General features: G+C 45.6%; 1 protein-coding gene across 6 annotated transcripts in view; it reads right to left on the bottom strand.

The window, feature by feature from the left end:
- brd4 (bromodomain containing 4) overlaps window positions 1-20,595 on the bottom strand; it is a 216,360-nt gene that overhangs the window by 4,678 nt on the left and 191,087 nt on the right. For all 6 annotated transcript variants that reach the window (XM_038784571.1, XM_038784573.1, XM_038784572.1 and 3 more), the window contains 6 exons: window positions 17,604-17,665; window positions 14,248-14,485; window positions 12,729-13,313; window positions 11,931-12,037; window positions 9,747-9,912; window positions 2,676-2,806 (listed from right to left, as the gene is read on the bottom strand). In XM_038784571.1, coding sequence (XP_038640499.1) covers window positions 2,676-2,806; window positions 9,747-9,912; window positions 11,931-12,037; window positions 12,729-13,313; window positions 14,248-14,485; window positions 17,604-17,665 — 1,289 coding nt within the window. The remainder of the gene's footprint in view (window positions 1-2,675; window positions 2,807-9,746; window positions 9,913-11,930; window positions 12,038-12,728; window positions 13,314-14,247; window positions 14,486-17,603; window positions 17,666-20,595) is intronic.

Genomic DNA, 20,595 nt, shown 5'->3' with positions numbered 1-20,595 from the left:
TTCCAAAATGAATCACCTGACACTTTTCTGCATTAAACTCTATTTGCCACCTCTCAGCCCAGCTCTGCAGCTTATCGATGTCCCTCTGTAACCTGCAACATCCTTCCGCACTGTCCACAACTCCACAGACTTTAGTGTCATCTGCAAATTTACTCACCCATCCTTCTATGAAAATGAAAATTGCTTATTGTCACGAGTAGGCTTCAATGAAGTTACTGTGAAAAGCCCCTAGTCGCCACATTCCGGCGCCTGTCCGGGGAGGCTGGTACGGGAATCGAACCGTGCTGCTGGCCTGCTTGGTCTGCTTTAAAAGCCAGCGATTTAGCCTGGTGAGTTAAACCAGCCCCTCCTTCTACGCCCTCCTCCAGGTCATTTATAAAAATGAGAAACAGCAGTGGTCCCACAACAGATCCTTGTGGTACACCACTAGTTACTGAACTCCAGGCTGAACATTTCCTATCAACCACCACCCTCTGTGTTCTTACAGCGAGCCAATTTCTGATCCAAACTGCTAAATCACCCCGAATCCCATGCCTCCGTATTTTCTGCAATAGCCTATCGTGGGGAACCTTATCAAACGCTTTACTGAAATCCATATACACCACATCAACTGCTTTACCCTCGTCCACCTGATTGGTCACCTTCTCATTGGCCACGCTAAATTGCAAAAGAAAAACTACTCTAAATCTATATATTTTTTTAAATCAGGAAATAATCGTTCACTCCGACAACAATATACAGTAGTCCCCCGTTATACCGCGCTCCGCAATACCGCGGTTCGCGATATACCGCGGGGGGGCTGATGGACCCCAACTGTCAGTTGTGTCAATTTCAGCGGCCGGCTCACTTTGATCCGGAGAAGGAAGCTGCTCTCTCACTGAAACAATCAGCCGGCCGCTGAAATTAACACTGCCCGCTGCTCTCTCCCTCCAATCCAACTTTTAAGTTTTAATGTTTCTGATTAGATGGAGAGAGCAGCCGGCAGTGTCAATTTCAGCGGCCAGCTGATTGTTTCAGTGAGAGAGCAGCTTCCCTCTCCGGATCAAAGTGAGCCGGCCGCTGATATTGACACTGCCGGCTGCTCTCTCCCTCCAATCAGAAACATTAAAACTTAAAAGTTGGATTGGAGGGAGAGAACAGCCGGCAGTGTCAATTTCAGCGGCCGGCTCACTTTGATCCAGAGAGGGAAGCTGCTCTCTCATTGAAACAATCAGCTGGCCGCTGAAATTGACACTGCCGAGGGGGGGCGGGTGTTGAGGAGGGGAGAAGAGGGGGGGGGAGAAGAGGGGGGGGGGGAGAAGAGGGGGGGGGGGGAGAAGAGGGGGGGGAGGGAGAGAAGAGGGGGGGAGGAGAAGAGGGGGGGGGAGAGAAGAGGGGGGGGGGAGAAGAGGGGGGAGAAGAGGGGGGGGAGAAGAAGGGGGGGGAGAAGGGGGGGAGAAGAGGGGGGAAGAGAGGGGGAAGAGAGGGGGGCGGGTGTTTGGGGGGGAGGAGGGGGGGAGAAGAGGGGGGGGCGGGTGTTTGGGGGGAGAAGGGGGGGCGGGTGTTGGGGGGGCGGGTGTTGGGGGGAAGAGGGGGGGCGGGTGTTGGGGGGGAGAAGAGGGGGGCGGGGTGTTGGGGGGAAAAGAGGGGGGCGGGTGTTGGGGGGAGAGGAGGGGGGGCGGGTGTTGGGGGGAGAGGAGGGGGGGCGGGTGTTGGGGGGAGGAGGGGGGGCGGGTGTTGGGGGGGAGAGGAGGGAGGGGCGGGTGTTGGGGGGGGGAGAGGAGGAGGAGACAGAGCCCAGTGGGTGTTGGGGGAGAGGGGGCGAGCCGGAGGGTGTGGGGGGAGAGGGGGCGAGCCGGAGGGTGTTGGGGGGGAGAGGGGGCGAGTCGGAGGGTGTGCGGGGAGAGGGGTCTAGTTGGAGGATGTGGGGGGAGAGGGGGCGAGCCGGAGGAAAAAAAAAGAAATTGACACTGCCGGCTGCTCTCTCCCTCCAATCAGAAACATTAAAACTTAAAAGTTGGATTGGAGGGAGAGAGCAGCGGGCAGTGTCAATTTCAGCGGCCGGCTGATTTCAGTGAGAACAGCTTCCCTCTCCGGATCAAAGTGAGCCGGCCGCTGAAATTTTAATTGGATCCACAATGGGGGTTTTAAATTTATTTTAAAATCTATGCTAGCGCTTCCCATTGAGAGTCTACGGGGGTCTGACCTCTCCCCCCGCCCCCGCCCCCCCCCCCCCCCCCTAGACTCACAATGGGAAGCGCTAGCATAGATTTTAAAATAAATTTAAAACCCCCATCATGGATATCCGCGGCTCGGTTACAACGCGGGTTGGGGTCTTGGACCCCAACACCCGTGTTATAAAGGGGGACTACTGTATTTCATTCATTAATGCACAGATCTAACTGGTTGGGATGGAGAAGAAAACCAAGCGAGACAAATGAGAAATGAAAATGCATATCAGAAGGTAAATGAAAATTGCAGTGACAAAAGGCATCTTAGTGTAATGCTATTCTGGGTCAGAAAGTCCTTTGTGGGCGATCATAATCAGGCCAGACTCGTCTGAAGAATGGTCAAGTCAGCCATCACTTGTTCAAATACATTCCAACAAGGGGGGGGGGGGGGGGGGGCTCGCGCAGGGAGGCGGAGGAAAAAGTTAAAGGCTAGGAGCACACCAGTCAACACCTAAACTCTCTCACCTTTTTGGGAGCGACAGGAGTTTTGGGCGTTTGTTGTTTCTGCTTCTCTTTGTCCTGAGGAGAAGGCTGCGTGCCGTGTTCTGGAGGGCGAATCACTGGTCCAGCAACTTCCATGTGTTTCATCTCTGGTCCTGGAAGAGGGAAATGCAGAGACTGTTTAAAAGCACGTCCTGTGGCTGTGTGACAGCTATCACCATTTGACTAACACAGCGAGACCCAGCACTACTGATTTTTAGAAAGTGACTGAGGGAACTGGTCTATTCAAGTACTGCACTAGTATCCTAAGTCAATTTACTGGCAGAACGGTTTTACTTTGGCAAGCATCTGAAAAGTACAAGTTACAAAAGGCTATTAAAAACCCAACAAATAAAAGGCTGGGACCTTTTGAAATGTATGTTCCAGATGGTGTAACCATTTTAAACTCAAAATAGAGAGACACACTTAGCTCTAACATGCTTTTAGCAAATACTAGATCAATGCTGTATCTTAAACATCACCGCACTCCCACCCCAATAACTAGTAAATTTTACATGAGTGAATATGTACGAGACCGGAACAAAAATAGTTGCTCTTTTGTACGGAACTTGAGTATTGCAGCAGAAAAGGATAAACTGTTGAAACGTTTCATCTTATACACTTCAGGACATCACAAGAACGCTAAATTTCAAAGAGAGCAAGAGTTTCTGCTGCACGAGAAACAGCAATGCCTCCACCAGAGCCGACTTGCCAATCAAATCAGCTCCTTTGCTCAGGCAGTATGAATTGTTGTTCCCTTTGAAATTTGGTACTCTTGAGTCTGTCCAAACGAGTGCACGACAAAAAGCTTTTCCAGCAACAATCAAGACGGGAATAGTTAGAATATCATGCCCAGTTATAAATGTTGTGTATTTTACATTTGTTTGCATATTTAATTCATCTCGTCACACCCAATGATCACGCTTTTCATAGAAGAATCACAGAATCCCTACAGCGAAGGAGGCCATTCGACCCATCGAGTCAGCACTGACCCTCCGAAAGAGCACTCTAACCCAGGTCCACTGCCCTGCCCATCCCACCCTACCACCATAACCTAACCTGCACATCCCTGTACACTAAGGTGCAATTGACCGTGGCCAATCCACCTAACCTGCACATCTTTGGATTGAAAGGGGAAACCAGAAAACCCGGAGGAAACCCACGTAGATATGGGAAGAACGTGCAAACTCCACAAATGCAAGGTCCCTGGAGCTGTAAGACAGTAATGCTAACCGCTGTGCCACCATGTCGCTTGTGTCAACATTTAATCTTCCTTAGAATAAAAATTCTGTGTGCGAATTACAAGGGTGACACTGAGGGGTTCTAACTATCAGGAAAAGATTGAAAAAAAAAACTTTATGACTCTGAAGTGAGCTTGCGACCACACTACATGTGCTGGATTGTTCTAGTCAAAAAGACAGCAAACCAAGAATCATCTCAATTGTTTTCACTCCCCAGTGGCTTACAGTATTATTTAATTATACGTATGCAACCTGGAGAGATCCAGATCAGTGTCACTCATAGAACATACAGTGCAGAAGGCGGCCATTCGGCCCATTGAGTCTGCACCGACCCACTTAAGCCCTCACTTCCACCCCATCTCCGTAACCCAATAACCCCATCTAACCTTTTTGGACACTAAGGGTAATTTAGCATGGCCAATCCTCCTAACCTGCACGTCTTTGGACTGATAGGAAACCGGAGCACCCGGAGGAAACCCATGCAGACACTGGGAGAACATGCAGACTCCGCACAGACAGTGACCCAGTGGGGAATCAAACCTGGGACCCTGGCGCTGTGAAGCCACAGTGCTAATCACTTGTGCTAGCGTGCTACCCAATCGTTGGTTATGTCACTATTAAATAACAATCTTATTATTGAGAGGTAAGTGGAAAGGGACAGCAGGTCATCGTATTTGAGGGATATGCTTTTATTGGAGGCAGTTCATAGAAGGTCCATTGGGTTGACTCTTGGGATGAGACATTCAGCAGGTGGAGCCGCTGCTCATTGGAGTTTTGAAGAATCAAGAGGTGATATTGAAACACAAGATTCTCAGGGCGCTTGACAGGATAGATGCCAAGAGGTTGTTTCCCTTTGCTGGGGAATCCAGAACTCAAGAGATACAGTAAGGGGTCTTCTATTTAAGATGGGGATGGGGAGAAATTTCCTGAGTCGTTAATTGTTAGAATTCTCTACCCAAGATAGCAATGAATGCTGGATCACTGAATATATTCAAGGCTGAGTTAGACAGATTTTTAATCTGTAAGGGAATCAACGGTTAGGGCAGGCAGGAAAGCCGAGTTGAGGCCACGGTTAGATCAGCCATAATCTTGATGAATGCTGGAGAAAGGTCAAGAGGCTGACTGGCCAACTACTGGTCCTATTTCTTATTGTCTTATGCTCTTAAATAGAAGCTCAGCCTAAAGTGGCAGTCAGGTTAGAGTTTCAGGTAAAGCATTTCAGGCAACCATAAGTTCCGGACCCAGCTACACTGTCAATTTCCTGCATTCTGTGCTTAGTGATGAGTCTTGTAAAGTTCGCTGGTCAGTAACAAATCATTTTCTCCCGCCGAGAAAAGGGAAGATCATAGTGATGCTGCATATTGTAGCTGTAGGGAGCAGCACCATAGTGATAAAATATGGCTTGCGGCACTCCATTTCTGCAGTGTTCGGGTGCTTCAATAGATGGTGGTGAAGGAGGGGTCGTCGACTAAAACTATCTCCCAATTAGCACTGGAATTTATACAAGTACAGGGGCACTGGAAAAGAGAGTAGCAATTAAAAAAACAAAAAACCACAAGAGCACAAAGTATAGGATTCCTTCATATTTCTAGAGTCATGAGACACACACATCCACTGGACTTTGTTACGATCCCTGTGGAGACTGAATCCCCCACAAGGCCAAAGAAAACCGCTGGACACGATTTCACTTTTAAAATTTTACTGTAACAAATCAACTAAAATCAATGTAACGCAAACATTAATTAACAGGTGAAGGATATTTCAAATAAAAAAGATAAATGTTGTTTAAATAATCGATACAACAAAGATACACCTCACATAGTTACAAGAATTTGCACGCGAATGTGGCAACACGTGCAATCTCACAGACTTTCCACCTGGGCCTTTGTTTTAAAGGATCTCTCACTTCCCATCCAATCGTTTTGGCTCAATTCGTATTCACCAGCAGCCGTATTCCATCCGAAGTCTCCGGACCCGGTTACTACCAACAAGGCTCACGTCCACGAAAACCCTTCCTCACTCAGGCCACGACGGTCCTGATGACAGAATCCCCAGAAACGTCCTTCTTCGACCCCTTTAAAACGGTCTGGTGTGCTCTGGCATCACCTCAACAGCAGCAGTGTGCATTGTCCACTCCACAATCCCTCACTCTTTCTGTCTTCAGTGTTCTGTCCTTTCCAACTGTATAACACACAAAGTAACACAATCTCTGCTCTGTTCTCAGAGATCTGCTTCAACACCAGGGTCTGTTCGAAGACTGCCAAACTGAAAACTGTTCCATTCGGAGAGAGCCTTGCTTGTTTCTCTTTGCATGAATTCCCAGTCCTCTGAACTGGGAAACAGAATAAACAGGCTGACCCCCACCCCACTGCAATTAGCTTTCTATTTACCCTTTGCTTCTTAGCTGTTCATCCCCAGGTCACGTGCATTTCTTGGAGCTTAATGATGCCATAATCAGGATACCAATTAACTTCATTTCAAAACTGCTCTCCAGCACATTTTAGTCTCAAAGGGAAATTGCACATAAAACCCAAACTTTTTCCAGCACATGGTCATCACACCTTTCAAGTATGGTATGAACACTGCAAACTTACCAGACTCCCTTCTAGGGTCAGCGCAAAAGCTGTACAACAGGATTTCCATTTATAAACAGACCAACTCACCCAAATTTCAACACAATCATTAAACATTTAAAGCATGAAATACTAATGGAGAGGGGCGCAGCAGGAGGAGATGACATTTACTATCATTAAATCGAAACTCTGAACTTCCATTCTCTTTTTTTTTTATAAACAGACTTACTTACTCTCCGTTCAATGTAAACAGTGCACCATGATTTAAAGTTTGCTTTGATAGGCATCAGAAAAAGATTTACACTGCTGTAGCACCTTTCATGACACAATGCCCCAACGTACTTTAGAATCAATTGAGTACTTTTGTAGTGATGCCATTGTCGTTATGCAAGAAATGTAGCAACCAATTCGTCCAGAGAAAATTCCCACAAACTACAATACGATAAATGAGATCATCTGTTTTAGTGATATTGGTTGAGAAATAAATATTTGGCTAGGTCTGGGAAGAACACCATTGTTTTTAAAAAATTAATTCCTGGGATGCGGGCGCCGCTGGCTAGGACAGTCTTTACTGCCTGTCCATTATTGTTCTTGTGAAGGCGGTGGCGAGTCGCCTCTTTGAACCCTTGCAGTCTATATGGTGTAGGTACAGCCATGGCGCTGTGAAGAGAGGGAGGTCCAGGATTTTCAAGGAACGGCAATACATTTCCAAATCAGGATAGTGTGCGGCTTGAAGGAAACTTCCAGGTGATGGTGTTCCCATGTGTCCAATGCCCTTGTTGTTCTAGATGACAGCAGCCGTGGGTCTGAGAAGGGAAATCCTAGCACTTAAGTTGTGCCTCCATCACTTTTTAGGGAACATTTATGGGATGTGGGAATTGCTGACTGGGCCAGCATTCCTGGAATTGAGTGTCTTGCGAGGGCATTTCAAGCAGTTAAAAGTCACCCACTTGCCAAAACCTTTCATATACAATGAAGTACTCGGAAGCAGGGCGATTGCTAAGCTGGCAAACATTTCACAAAGCGATGTTCCAAAAAAAACACAGATGAATGACCACACAATCAGTGATACTTGAGGGGAAAACATCCTCTAGTGCACAGTGAGCCGGCAACAGGAAAAGGTATTCAGCCCTTTGAGCCTGTTCTGCCATTCAATGGCTGATCTGCACCTCAATTCCATTTATCCACCTTAGTTTTGTATTGTTTAACGCACAGCAACAATACATAAAGGTTTTGAAATTGCTAATTGATGTTCAGGCTTAATAGCCTTCGAGGGAAGTGTTCCAGATTTCCTCTACACTTTATGAAAGTGCTTTCTGACATCAACCCTGAATGGACTAGTTCTAAATTTTAAGGTTGACTGAGGGAGTTTATGCTTAAACAATTTTCTGCCCCTTTGAAGAGTGCCACATTTTCAGCAACTCCATTGTTTACTACACGTACATAAAAAGCAAGAGGGTAGCCAGGGAAAGGGTTGGCCCACTGAATGATAGGCAAGGGAATCTATGTGTGGAGCCAGAGGAAATGGGCGAGTATCAAATTTACTTGGATACTTTGCATCAGTATTCACCAAAGAGAAGGAATTGGTGGATGTTGAGTCTGGAGAAGGGCGAGTAGATAGCCTGGATCACATTGAGATCCAAAAAGACGAGGTGGTGGGCGTCTTGAAAAATATTAAGGTAGATAAGTCCCCAGGGCCTAATGGGATCTACCCCAGAATAGTGAAGGAGGCTAGAAGGGAAATTGCTGAGGCCTTGACAGAAATCTTTGGATCCTCACTGTCTTCAGGTGATGTCCCGGAGGACTGTAGAATAGCCAATGTTGTTCCTTTATTTAAGAAGGGTAGCAAGGATAATCCAGGGAACTACAGGCCAGTGAGCCTTACGTCAGTGGTAGGGAAATTACTGTAGAGAATTCTTCGAGACAGGATCTACTCCCATTTGGAAGCAAATGGACTTATTAGCGAGAGGCAGCATGGTTCTGTGAAGGGGATGTCGTGTCTCACTAACTTGATAAGAGTTATTCGAGGAGGTCACAAAGATGATTGATGCAGGTAGGGCAGTGGATGTTGTCTATATGGACTTCAGTAAGGCCTTTGACAAGGTCCCTCATGGTAGACTGGTACAAAAGTTGAAGTCACACGGGATCAGGGGTGAGCTGGCAAGATAGATACAGAACTGGCTAGGTCATGGAAGGCAGAGTAGCAGCAATGGAAGGGTGCTTTTCTAATTAGAGGGCTGTGACTAGTGGTGTTCCGCAGGGATCAGTGCTGGGACCTTTGCTGTTCGTAGTATATATAAATGATCTAGAGGAAAATGTAACTGATCTGATTAGTAAGTTTGCAGACGACACAAAGGTTGGTGGAATTGCGGATAGCAATGAGGACTGTCAGAGGATACAGCAGGATTTAGATCGTTTGGAGACTTGAGCAGAGAGATGGCAGATGGAGTTTAATCCGGACAAATGTGAAGTAATGCATTTTGGAAGGTCTAATGCAGGTGGGGAATTTACAGTGAATGGTAGAACCCTCAAGAGTATTGAAAGTCAGAGAGATCTAAGTGCACAGGTCCACAGGTCACTGAAAGGGGCAACACAGGTGGAGAAGGTAGTCAAGAAGGCATACGGCATGCTTGCCTTCATTGACCGGGGCATTAAGTATAACAATTGACAAGTCATGTTGCAGCTGTATAGAACCTTACTTGGAGTGTAGTGTTCAATTCTGGTCACCACACTACCAGAAGGATGTGGAGACTTTAGAGGGTGCAGAAGAGATTTGCCAGGATGTTGCCTGGGATGGAGGGCATTAACTATGATGAGAGATTGAATAAACTCGGTTTATTCTCACTGGAATGACTGAGGTTGAGGGGCGATCTGATAGAGGTCTAGAAATTTATGAGGGTATAGACAGAGTGGATAGTCAGAGGCTTTTTCCCAGGGTAGAGGCGTCAATTACTAGGGGGCATAGGTTTAAGGTACAAGGGGCAAGGCTTAGAGGAGATGTACAAGGCAAGTTTTTTTTTTAAACAGAAGGTAATGTGTGCCTGGAACTCGCTGCCAGAGGAGGTGATGGAAGCAGGGACAAGTGACATTTAAGGGGCATCTTGACAAATACATGAATAGGATGGGAATAGACCCAGGAAGTGCAGAAGATTTTAGTTTAGACGGGCAGCATGGTCGGCACAGGCTTGGAGAGCCGAAGGGCCTTTTCCTGTGCTGTACTTTTCTTTGTTCTTTGTACTTACTGTGCCCAAGATGTGGAGGAGGCTTGCCTCCCTCCCTCTGTTTCGATTGCTCCGGGCGCATCGAAGGGCTAAACGCCTCATTTCGGATTGCCGGTGAAGAGTGGGTCTTCTCTTCTTTCACACTCACCAATGGTTGTGATTGCACTATTGAGGGAGTTCGGGGCTCCTGTAAGACAATAAAACTTCAATAGAGCACACCAATCCAACCCAGGCTGTTCCGAGATCTCCATGCTACTGGACTGCAGAGCCCAAAGTGTCTTAGTGCCTCAATCTGTTCCTCATGGGCACAGGCCAGTGGGTACTCCTCATGTAACTAATTTGAAAAACCAACCAGAAAAGAATGGCTTTTGGAGGAAATTAGGAAGTCCCTTCTGATTGGGAAAAATGTCACCAGAGTAACTACAGAAGTAACTCTGTTCTACAGTTTGTACTTGACATGGAGTGCCAGGCTAGTTAAAGTGAAGTGTTCCCTTCCCCAGTTCTAGCATCCCTTAATATATTACCAGAAATAGGCATCCAATCAAACTAAAGCTCAAATATAAGAGCAGTTCACACAGCATTTTTCTGAAAGACAATGATTTTATTTTTAAAAGATTTTAGAGTACTCAATTAATTTTTTCCAATTAAGGGGCAATTTAGTGTGGCCAATCTACCTACCCTGCACATCTTTGGATTGTGGGGGCAAAACCCATGCAAACATGGGTGTGCAAACTCCACACGGACAGTGACCCAGAGCCGGGATCGAACCTGGGACCTCGGCACTGTGAGGCAGCAGTGCTAACCACTGTGCCATCGTGCTGCCCGAAAGGCAATGATAAAGTCCCTTCCCAATGCTCGCAAGGCAGAATAGTGTGTTTGCATGCAACACCATGCTCCACGCATTGGAGGTCTGTCACCAGGCAAAGCAGGAAGATTCAGAGGGCAAATCATACCAGGCCATCTCTTACGACATGGAAGGCAGTCATTAACTGGTATTTGCTGAACAGTAGTGGGAGGGAGGGAATCAAGAGTTAACCCGACCATTTCCATTGGGTTGAAAGTTACCCTAAATGAGAGCCATTCCAGAAAAGGATGCGTAAATTCCTCAAATGAATTCTTAGCTGTTGCCCACATACAATATTTACACCCGACATTCTGAATAATGATGTTATAGGTTTAGAAGTTGAGGTCATGGTCACTCCCCCAGTAAAGTAAATCCCTAACATGCTTCAGAAAAAAAATATTTGAATTTTGATTCACTCCCATCATTAAAAGCTAACTGAATGAAAGTATGCAACAAAATACGCAATGGAGAGCCCTGGCCAGTTAAAATGAGTACATCTTTACAGCAGAACGATTAGGAATTAACTACACTTAATTTCCCTCCACTTGAACTGCTCCACTCGGCTGAGACAGAAGGCTTTATTAACATACAGCAGCTTCAGGGAAAATGCAGTAGGTATCTATAGCAACAGCCCTCTGGGAAGATGGTTCCCAAATGGCGCCCATTTCAGACTTGGTAGGCCACGTGGGGGATGAGAAGAAGAGGGGTTGACAGATCGAGTCCATTTGCAGAATTGTGATCCCTGTTGGGTGCATTCAGCCTTGTTGAGTCTCATTCACTGGAAACGGTCCAACAAAGCTTTTTCTATTATGTATATTGTGACAATCACTAGTAGCACTGTTGCACCTGACATTCAGAATGCACCAGTGTCAACAGATCCTTCGCAAACAAAGGCAGCTCCCCTCCCACCCCCAATGCTTCAGCTGGTTAGGGCAATGAATAGATGAGCTACACACACCACAAATGGCCCTAGGCATGATCCAGAGTCGGTGCTGATCCCAGGGGGGGAATTGGGATGGGAATAAGACTAGTTGGAGCTTCCGCTACTAATTGCTATCCAGCGAATCCTCCCCGCCATCCTGTCGGGTCAGAACATGATCTAGACTCGAGCATGATGTTTCCTGTGGTCGAAATGTGTGGTGATGCTCACTTGCCTAGGCACACATGATTAAACCAAGTGCATTTCCTCCCCCTACCCTGCATCCATATCTCTGCAAGGAGATAATTTATTCAGGACGCTGGTCGGGGGAAAAAAATAAATGCTTTCAGAAATATTGATGCACTTACCAGAAGCGAGTAGAATAGACTACTCGCAATCCAATGTTACATCATACTAAAGTGACTAATCCAGTTTTGTTTACCTGCTTCTTCGTCTGTACAGTTCTTGGTGGTGACTGGACAAGGGATGGAAATTGCGGAAGCGGCGGGGAATGCATCAACAGTGGGGAGGGTACGTCTGTCAAATGAGCTGAGGGGGAAAAATAAAAGAGTATCAAAAAAAAATCGAAAGAGGCAAAACAAATTTCCTGTTGAAACAATCCTGATGCATGAATACCTTCCTGCTGAATTGAGTAAAGTTTGCGCATAGTAGGTGCGTTTCGGCAGTTGTGCGCACACAAGGAAACTACTGCAGGATAAGCCACTTGCAACCAGACATTTTTACAATAGAACAAGCCCAATTTTCCTGCACACAAACCAAGCATTGATAGCACATCTGCCCATTTGAAGAAAAAAATATTTCTTTCTGCAGAAGAGCCATTGTTTTAAAAAGCATTTTCTGTTCATGGTTCAAGGAAGCATTTTACGGCTCAGGAAATCACAAACACAAGGAGGTATTTGGCCCATCGTGTCTATGCTGAATCGCAGAAAGAACTATTAAGTTAGTTCCAATTCTCCCACATAACGCTGAATATTTTTCCTTTTTATATATATATATATATATATATATATATATATAATATATATACACACACAAGAGATAGATAGATAGATATAGATAGATATATATATACCCAATTCCATTTAGAAATTTGCTCGATATATTCATATATTAAAAACATGAAAGATGCCCACACCCCAGGTCTCCTTCAGAGTACTTTCAACACATTTGTCATGCACAATCGAAGTGATGGTGGGCCAACCTTTGCAAGACTCCTTACCTGTGGAATAGGGATCAGGCTTCGGCTGCCGTGGAGAGTGATGGTGCTGGATGACTTGCTGGGGTTTCGCCTGCTGGGGGGGTTGGTGCTGCGGCTGTGGTGGCGGTGGTTGCTGAATGTGGGATGGAAACTGCATAGATTGCATGTGAAGCGGCCTCGGCTGATGCTGCTGCTGCACCACCTGCTGCTGCTGCTGGGGTAGAGGCTGAGGTTGGGGATGTGGCGGAGGCTGGGTGTGCGGCAGAGGCTGGGGTTGTGTATGCACCGGCTGGGGCTGGCTGTGGACTGGCTGGGGTAGGGGTTGCGAGGAGGTCTGGACTGTCGAGAGGAGCGGGGTTTGATTCTGGACCTTCTGCAGCTGCTGCAGGTATAGATGCATTTGACTAGGGTGTAGAGGAATCGAGAGACGCGGAGGTGGTTCCTCTTCTTCCAGCATTGCTGGTGGCTGCGTCATCTGTGGCGGTTGTAGTATAGGCTGTGGGACCATGGGCGGGGACTGTGCAAGAGGCCGTGGCTGTTTCGGAGGTAGTGGTGCAGCTTTACCACTGGGTCTGGATGGCTGTTGAGGCAGACTACTGTGCAAAGCTGGAAGGAAAAATATCACAAAAGGAAAGACTGTTATTACATTGTTCTTTTCGAAAACAAGTATTCAGTAAAATTTCACCAATAGTCATGGATGTGGGGCATCTAAATTAACTCAAAAGATCCTCATGTCACTCCATCCTTAAAAAATCCAGCCGTTTCTTAATTATGCCAGGGTTTTGTCTCCTGGGATTCTGCTCTATCTGGGATTCTACTCTAAAGTTCATTGTTCCAAGAATAGTTTTCTACCATCAACTCTAAGATTTAGTGATGACTAACTCCACCTCTTGAAATTTCCCTCAGAAAGCCACTTTGCTAATCTGAAGAGCCCATGTTCCTTCAAAACTCAACCCTTTGTCATCAGGAAACATGTTTTTATTTCTGCATTGCCTCCACGGTCTACCTCCATCCCATCTTGATCTCTTCACTCCCTCCATCCCCATTCCATCTTGATCTTTCACTCCCTCCATCCCCATTCCAGCTCAATCTCTTCAAAGCGGAAGAAAAGGCTGAGTGAGTGGCTTTCGTTTCAAGTGGATTTCCCCAAGGGACTCTGGCCAGCACAGGTTAACGGGGAGTGAGAAACAGCAGCAGAGTTTGGAGGGAAAGCAAGGATAAGAAGTTCATGTACACAAAGTCAGCAAGATACATGACGTTGTAGTGCTTAATGCGCATAAATATGCACCCATAAGATCATTTTGTTCAGCATACATTACAGTAAAAATAATGGTGGGGGGAAAGTACACTTTACACAATGCACTCATGGGTGGTTTTCCAGAGTTCAAGTGGATATGGTACATTTCTACCCACCCAACAGGAGGGTTCATGATATCCTCATGGAATGAAGAATAACTACAAAGCAGCTTCACAAAACCCATCAGGTTTGATGCTGCACTTTCCTGAAAGGCTAGAAACAGAGCTGCCTGTGTGCACAAACCTGGAGGAGACACCACTGAATGCTGGGTGAGGTGAGGGGGCGAGTGCTGCTCAGGCAGGGGCGGTAAATGTGTCTGCAGCTCACTCTGGTGAGGAAGGTGCATCATGGGCTGTCCAAAGTGTGGCATGGCATCATAGGCATTGGTCAATATCTGCGGCTCCATAATCGGTAGCGAAGTAGGCACAAATTGTGGAGGCGATGGCTTCATTGACTGCGGCTGTTGATGGTGGTGATGGTGCTATGGCGAGAGGAAAGAAACTCTTCGTTAGACAGTGTTGAGTAAGGAACGCTGCTGTCAATATCATGTTATTAGTTTAATTTTAAACCCTGATCAGGCACTCTAGACTTGTGCTCCCTTTCAAGATGTCACGTGTATTTTCCTCGTATTAGTCTATTACAAAATTTCAGTATTTTCTCTCCAGCCCTCCTGATCACCTCATCTGACAACATTTAATTGTCACAAATTTGTTCCCAGGCTTCACACTATGCCACTTTGGAACAAGCTTCTGGCATAATTAAATAAGCCAGACGTCACAATCCACTCCATTTAGTATGCCCCTTCCTTTTACCAAAGCAGACGGCACCAGGTCTCCTACTTGCCATGTGCGCAGTGAACGGGGAATAATTCCTGAAGGCTGAAAGATTAAAACCTTCACCTCCCAATTTCTCTGTTATAGCAAACTGGCCACTGCCTTGAGTTGCTGCACCACTCAGATTCATAGCTTCAAATATTGGCCTCAGTGGGGGTTGTGTTGCATTGGATAGGCACAATCTAAATTTTGCTTTTAAAAGATAACTGAGCTTCAGGGATCACCACAACTGTCTCACCCAAGCCTCCGTGGCTTTCTTTGAAAGGTAAAGTAAGATTAGAATCAGTTGGGATGATGCTTTGAATTTACATCCTTCAAGGAAGGGCGAGGGACGATTAGGGGAGGGGGAGAATTGATGCTGGCTCTGCATGTCCAGTCAGGTCAAAAGCCACTCCAATGTGCAAATTACTGATTCCCACATGATGTGCTGAATAATGTGTTTCACTGTGCTAAACACAGCAGCCCCACTCTCCCGCTGCCCTTCCAACAGCAAGGATCTTGCACAACCAACAGCAATACTACAAATGTTTCAATTTTATGGAGGTATAACTGCTACCAGTCTCCACCTCTGGCAAAAATTTCCTTTGGTGGCTGAACTTGACCCTAAACTTCAGGAGTCCACAGTACAGTAATAAACTATAATCAACACACAACCAAGATCAGCTGAGTCACAGTTTGGAAATATTAACCGTTGACTTCTAAAATAGAAGCTTTACAATAAAAGAGCTGATGAATGGTTCATGGTGCAAATGGATTTCACCAGCGTGCTGCACAAAGGCATCCACAGGAGCGATTCTCGAATAAGGTTTGCATTCCCCGCATATAGAAAATTTGGGGATGATCGATCAAGGTGTTTAAAGTGTGAAAAGGATTCGAATGAGTAAAGACAAACTACTTCCTCTCCCTGGACAAACCTCCAACGAGAAGATGCAACCTTAAAATTAGAGCCAGGCCATTTAAAAGGGAATTTCCACCATGAAAGGTAGTAACAATCTAGAACTCCTTTCCCCCAAACTGCTGTGGATACTGGAGGTCAGTTGAAAGTCAGGACGGAGGCCCATATATTTTTGTTCGGAAAGGGTATTCAGGAAATGAGGTTGAAGTAAAAAATCAGCCATAATCTTAACTGAGGAGCAGAGCAGGCTCGAGGTGCAAGTGGCCTAACTCAGTTATTCCAAAAATAAAAGGATAGGCATTTTACAAAATGTTCCAATTTAAAGATTGTTTTGTTTAATTACCAGCAGGGCCGATTAAAAACACTAGGGGAAAGAAGTTGGCAGGTCTCAAACTTGTTCATTTTTAAAAATAAATTTTGTGTACGCAATTCATTTTTTCCCCAATTAATTTCATAGAATTTACAGTGCAGAAGGAGATCATTCGGCCCATCAAGTCTGCACCGGCTCTTGGAAAGAGCATCCTACCCAAGCCCACACCTCCACCCTATCCCCATAACCCAGTAACCCCACCCGACACAAAGGGCAATTTTGGACACAACGGGCAATTTAGCATGGCCAGTCCACCTAACCTGCACATCTTTGGCAATTTAGCGTGTTCAATCCACTTACCTTGCACATTTTTGGGTTGTGAGGGCGAACCCACACAAACACGGGGAGAATGTGCAAACTCCACACAGTGACCCAGAGCCGGGATCGAACCTGGGACCTCAGTGCCGTGAGGCAGTAGGGCTAACCCACTGCGCCACCGTGCTGCACCATGTTGAAGAACAAACTTGTTCTTCATTTAAAACAAAAGCTGACAGTGACTAAATTTGACCTTTTGAGCGTGGCACAAGCATTTTTTTTAATGCTTTGCGATTTTCTACTTTCAAACTCTTTCTCTTCCCCCCCCCCCCCCCCCCCCCCCACACACACACACACACACACACACACACACACACACAATCAAATCGAGAAGCAAAGGAAGCATTCCTCCGGCATATTACTGAGCTTTCAATTTTTTGACTTCCTCTGACAGGGCTACAGTGAAGGAAGATTTTTGTTAATTAACCCTATATTACAATTCTCTGCTTCTATCCCTTCCAAACCCCGGAGCAGGGCAGGGGAGGGGGGGTTGCACAGACACATTTACAGCCACTTTTCTTTGCTCTTGAGCATTATTCTTTCATGACAAAACCCCTAGCCAAAGTTGCAGCGGACAAGGATGGTGAAAAGGAAATGACAAGACTCCGGCATCAGATTTCCCTGCTGCAAAATTAGCCCAGCTCAATGGATTCTGTGTTTGTGACTAGCCTGTGGGGAGGACAATGCATGGTGGTTGGGGGAGGAGGGGGGGGGGGGGGGAGAATAGCAATCCTAAACCTCTGAGACACTTCATATTCTAGCAACTGTGCAGCCTCCAGCACCGCATCCCACACCCCCCAACTAAAGTAGCATCTCGAGGTTAAAGCCAGTGATGGGGCCTTGCTGTTACTTCACGTGTGGAAAGGGATAAGAGGAAAGATCATGCTCGTAATTACGTTCCCATTCTCAGAGGAACCACAACATGGGACAATTTTTAAATACATTAGGAGAGCGGGGATTGCCTGCCTTTTCTCTTGGCTAATGAAACATTAAAGCGAGGTGTGGTGTGATTTTGGGGGGGGGGGGGGAAGCAATAGAAAATGCAGTCAGAGTAAATAGCAGCACAGTGAAGCGGTCTTGTAAATTTACTTATTTTTACGCAAGTTTTCAAAGTAGCAAGTGAAGAGATGCCAAAACCCCAACCCACCCCACAAGTAAACAGACTCAGCTCAATGGTTATTCCTACCTTCTTCTGCTCCCGTCCAGAGCGACTCTTGTGGCTGCCATGTTTGGCTTTAGGTGGTATCTCTGCAGAAGAGAGTTGAAATTGTGATGTGCTGGCTGATGGGACAACCACATCTAATCCATACTGTACACAAAAGAGCTCCAGCTGACATTTTTTTTCTTTAAACAGCTCCAACAGAGGACCTGCTCACAGCAGATTACAGCAAGAGTTGTGTTTACATCCCAAAAAAATGTATAGCCGCCTTTGTTGTAGAGTAGGAATTCAATTTTTTTGTTTGTTTTTAAATGGGGCTAGATGTTACAATTTTCTCCCCTACCCACCCCCTCCCCCCACCCATTTCTTCAAATTTTTTACCCGATTTCATCCACCTGTAGCCGACAAGGTAGGCACGTTATGTCATCAACTGGCATGGTTTGCCGAGTTGAAGATCTCCCCTCTGGATTGTCCCTCTTTCCTTTGGGGATCTGAATTCTGCCTCTATAGTGGAACTAACAATCCCATACCTCAGGACCGTACTTTGCATGAGAAATCAACTAGCGTCTTGCAGAAATATTAACAATAGAAACCTCCTAACCAGGACCACTTGGTTAGCAATGTCCTATTCGTTAATCATATTCTATGAAGATTGTACTGGCTGCACATTAACCTGTCCCTTCTGCATTCAATAATTAAACACAACAGCTCTCAGATTCCTATTTCACAAGTTTGAGTATGCGGTTCTCCGCTGCGCCCCAGTAAATTTTGCTTGCTTACTCCAATATGAAGGGATGCAGGCAGCACAGTTCTCGGTCTTATTGTGACCAGTTGCAAGTGGACACCTCATTTTCTCTACCAGCAAGAGATAGTGCGTCAGTCATCAAAGCTCCCTTTTCTTCAGAGTCTCCCCACTGTGGGGCAGCTATGGTTAATTAATCAGCGTGTGGGTTAACTATGAATGTACACCCGCACCCTGCAATCCTGTGGGGCTGATTGCCCCCATCCTCGCAGGGTTTACTTACTGGACGGGTTTCACATTCTCTAAACCTGTTCAAGCTTTGTCTTCCACATTCAAGTTACGTAACAGCAACTCAGCTGGGCAAACATTATTTTGTCTACTCATGAAAAAACAATGAGCATCGAGAGTCACTCCATCTAGTTAACTACATGCACGAGACTGTTTTTGCCCCTTGTGCTACCAGCTGTTGATCCAAGGATGAGCGAATCACAGGATCACAGTTTTCCCCCATGTAATGCAATAGGAATGGCTGTCCTTGAGCATTCATTTTAATTAGTATTCTCATTAACAGGATGCACGTAGTACTGTCCTGTGTATTAATAGAATCGCAATCAAATCCATTAAGAATTGCTTCTGGCACAGATAATAAGGTGATTTTTGAATGCAGGTTCAACACAACATTATAAACAAGAGTCAGTTCCTCCATAATCTTGCACCTCCATGCACATGAGCAGCATTATGGTATAATGTGAGCTGTGTCTTTGCTTTTCTTCCCCCAGAGAGCATGTCTACCACATAAATCTAGTTGGAGCGCCTAATTGTATTATATTGTAGAAAGGATCTAGTAAACGATTCAGGGACTTCCTTTAAAGCAATTTATAGCACCTGTGAACACAAGTGTTTTGCACATGCTGAAAATTTACGAACGAAACGGTGCCAAATATTTTACACCATTGTTGTCCCTTAACTGCTATAAAAAATACTTGTGGTGCAAAACCCAAGCAGTGCACGTGGGAGGAAGCAACATCAAATAATATTTAAGTCCCTTGTCTATCCTGGTCCCAAGTGGAGAGCCTAAATCATAACCGAGTTTCCAGTTGTCAACTCCCTCCATTCCTGGTCCACCTTTGTTAGTGGCTTGCCCCTAAATATTTGCCACCAGTGCCTTTGACCACTGCTGCATAAAAGGCCGAAAACTTAACATTTAAAATTGGAATCATGCTCACCAATTCGGATCTTAAAATGGAAAATGGACACAGCTCACGTGCACAGAAGACCCAGAGATAAATACATAGCTTCCCAGTTGCCAAACACCATCACATGGACAAACATTCTGAAGTTGAGGTCTATTACAACAATCTGCATTTACATGGCACCCATCGTAAGGTGCATGGAACAAATTTAATTCGAAAACTTTGGTTGGGAGAATATTAGAAAGGGTGACCTTTAAGTTTGGTCAATGGTCAAAGTAGATGGAGGAGAGGGTTGGGTAGGTTTAGAATGGTGTTTAAGCAGAATGTTACCCCCAAGCAGAACATTGAAGGAGGTTCTCAATATAAAACAACCTCTTATTTTTACAAAACACTGTATGAAGAACCCATCGGTGAAAGCTGAATGCTTGATGAAACTGGTCCAAATAAGCAAAACTATTTGGCATATCATTCAAACTTAAAGCTGGAGCCAGTTGCAAAAAAAATAAAATAAATGCTGAAGTTGCACTTTTGAAATTAGGTAGAACATTTCACTGCAAATTGCTTTGAGATTGGGGAGCTGCGGGGTGGGGTGCATTGAACAGGCTACAGGACATCCTTTTTAAAGTTTAAGTTAAACTGACAGGTACTTATTTATGAGATCTACTGTTTTCTCTCAGTTGCATTTTAACTTCATGGGTCATTTTTCCTTCATGGGTCATTCTTCAAGCAAGCAACTGCTCAGATTTTGCTCCTTCAACATAGCACCAATACAGTATAAATAGCACACATTACCCACCACCCCCAACCCCCCACTTTTGACAATGAACTGCAAAGCAATGAAGCTTCATCACGCACTTATCAAACCAGTAACTTAATTTTATTCTAGTTACACGTGCAATAACTTGTGTCACAATGACTAATCATTTTCTGTGAATGCTATCACGAATCAGTGGAAATGAGGGGTGCTGGACAGCTACCCAAAAGTACATGCACTGTATTGTGCCAAACTGGCGAGGGAGGATCGCTGGATTGTGTTCCCTCAACTGAGGGCCGACAATTTGCCTCAACACTCCTGGGTTAAGGA

Source organism: Scyliorhinus canicula, chromosome 25, assembly GCF_902713615.1.
Source record: "Scyliorhinus canicula chromosome 25, sScyCan1.1, whole genome shotgun sequence".
In the NCBI taxonomy this organism is placed as follows: Eukaryota; Metazoa; Chordata; class Chondrichthyes; order Carcharhiniformes; family Scyliorhinidae; genus Scyliorhinus; species Scyliorhinus canicula.
This window is presented reverse-complemented; position numbering and strand designations above follow the sequence as displayed.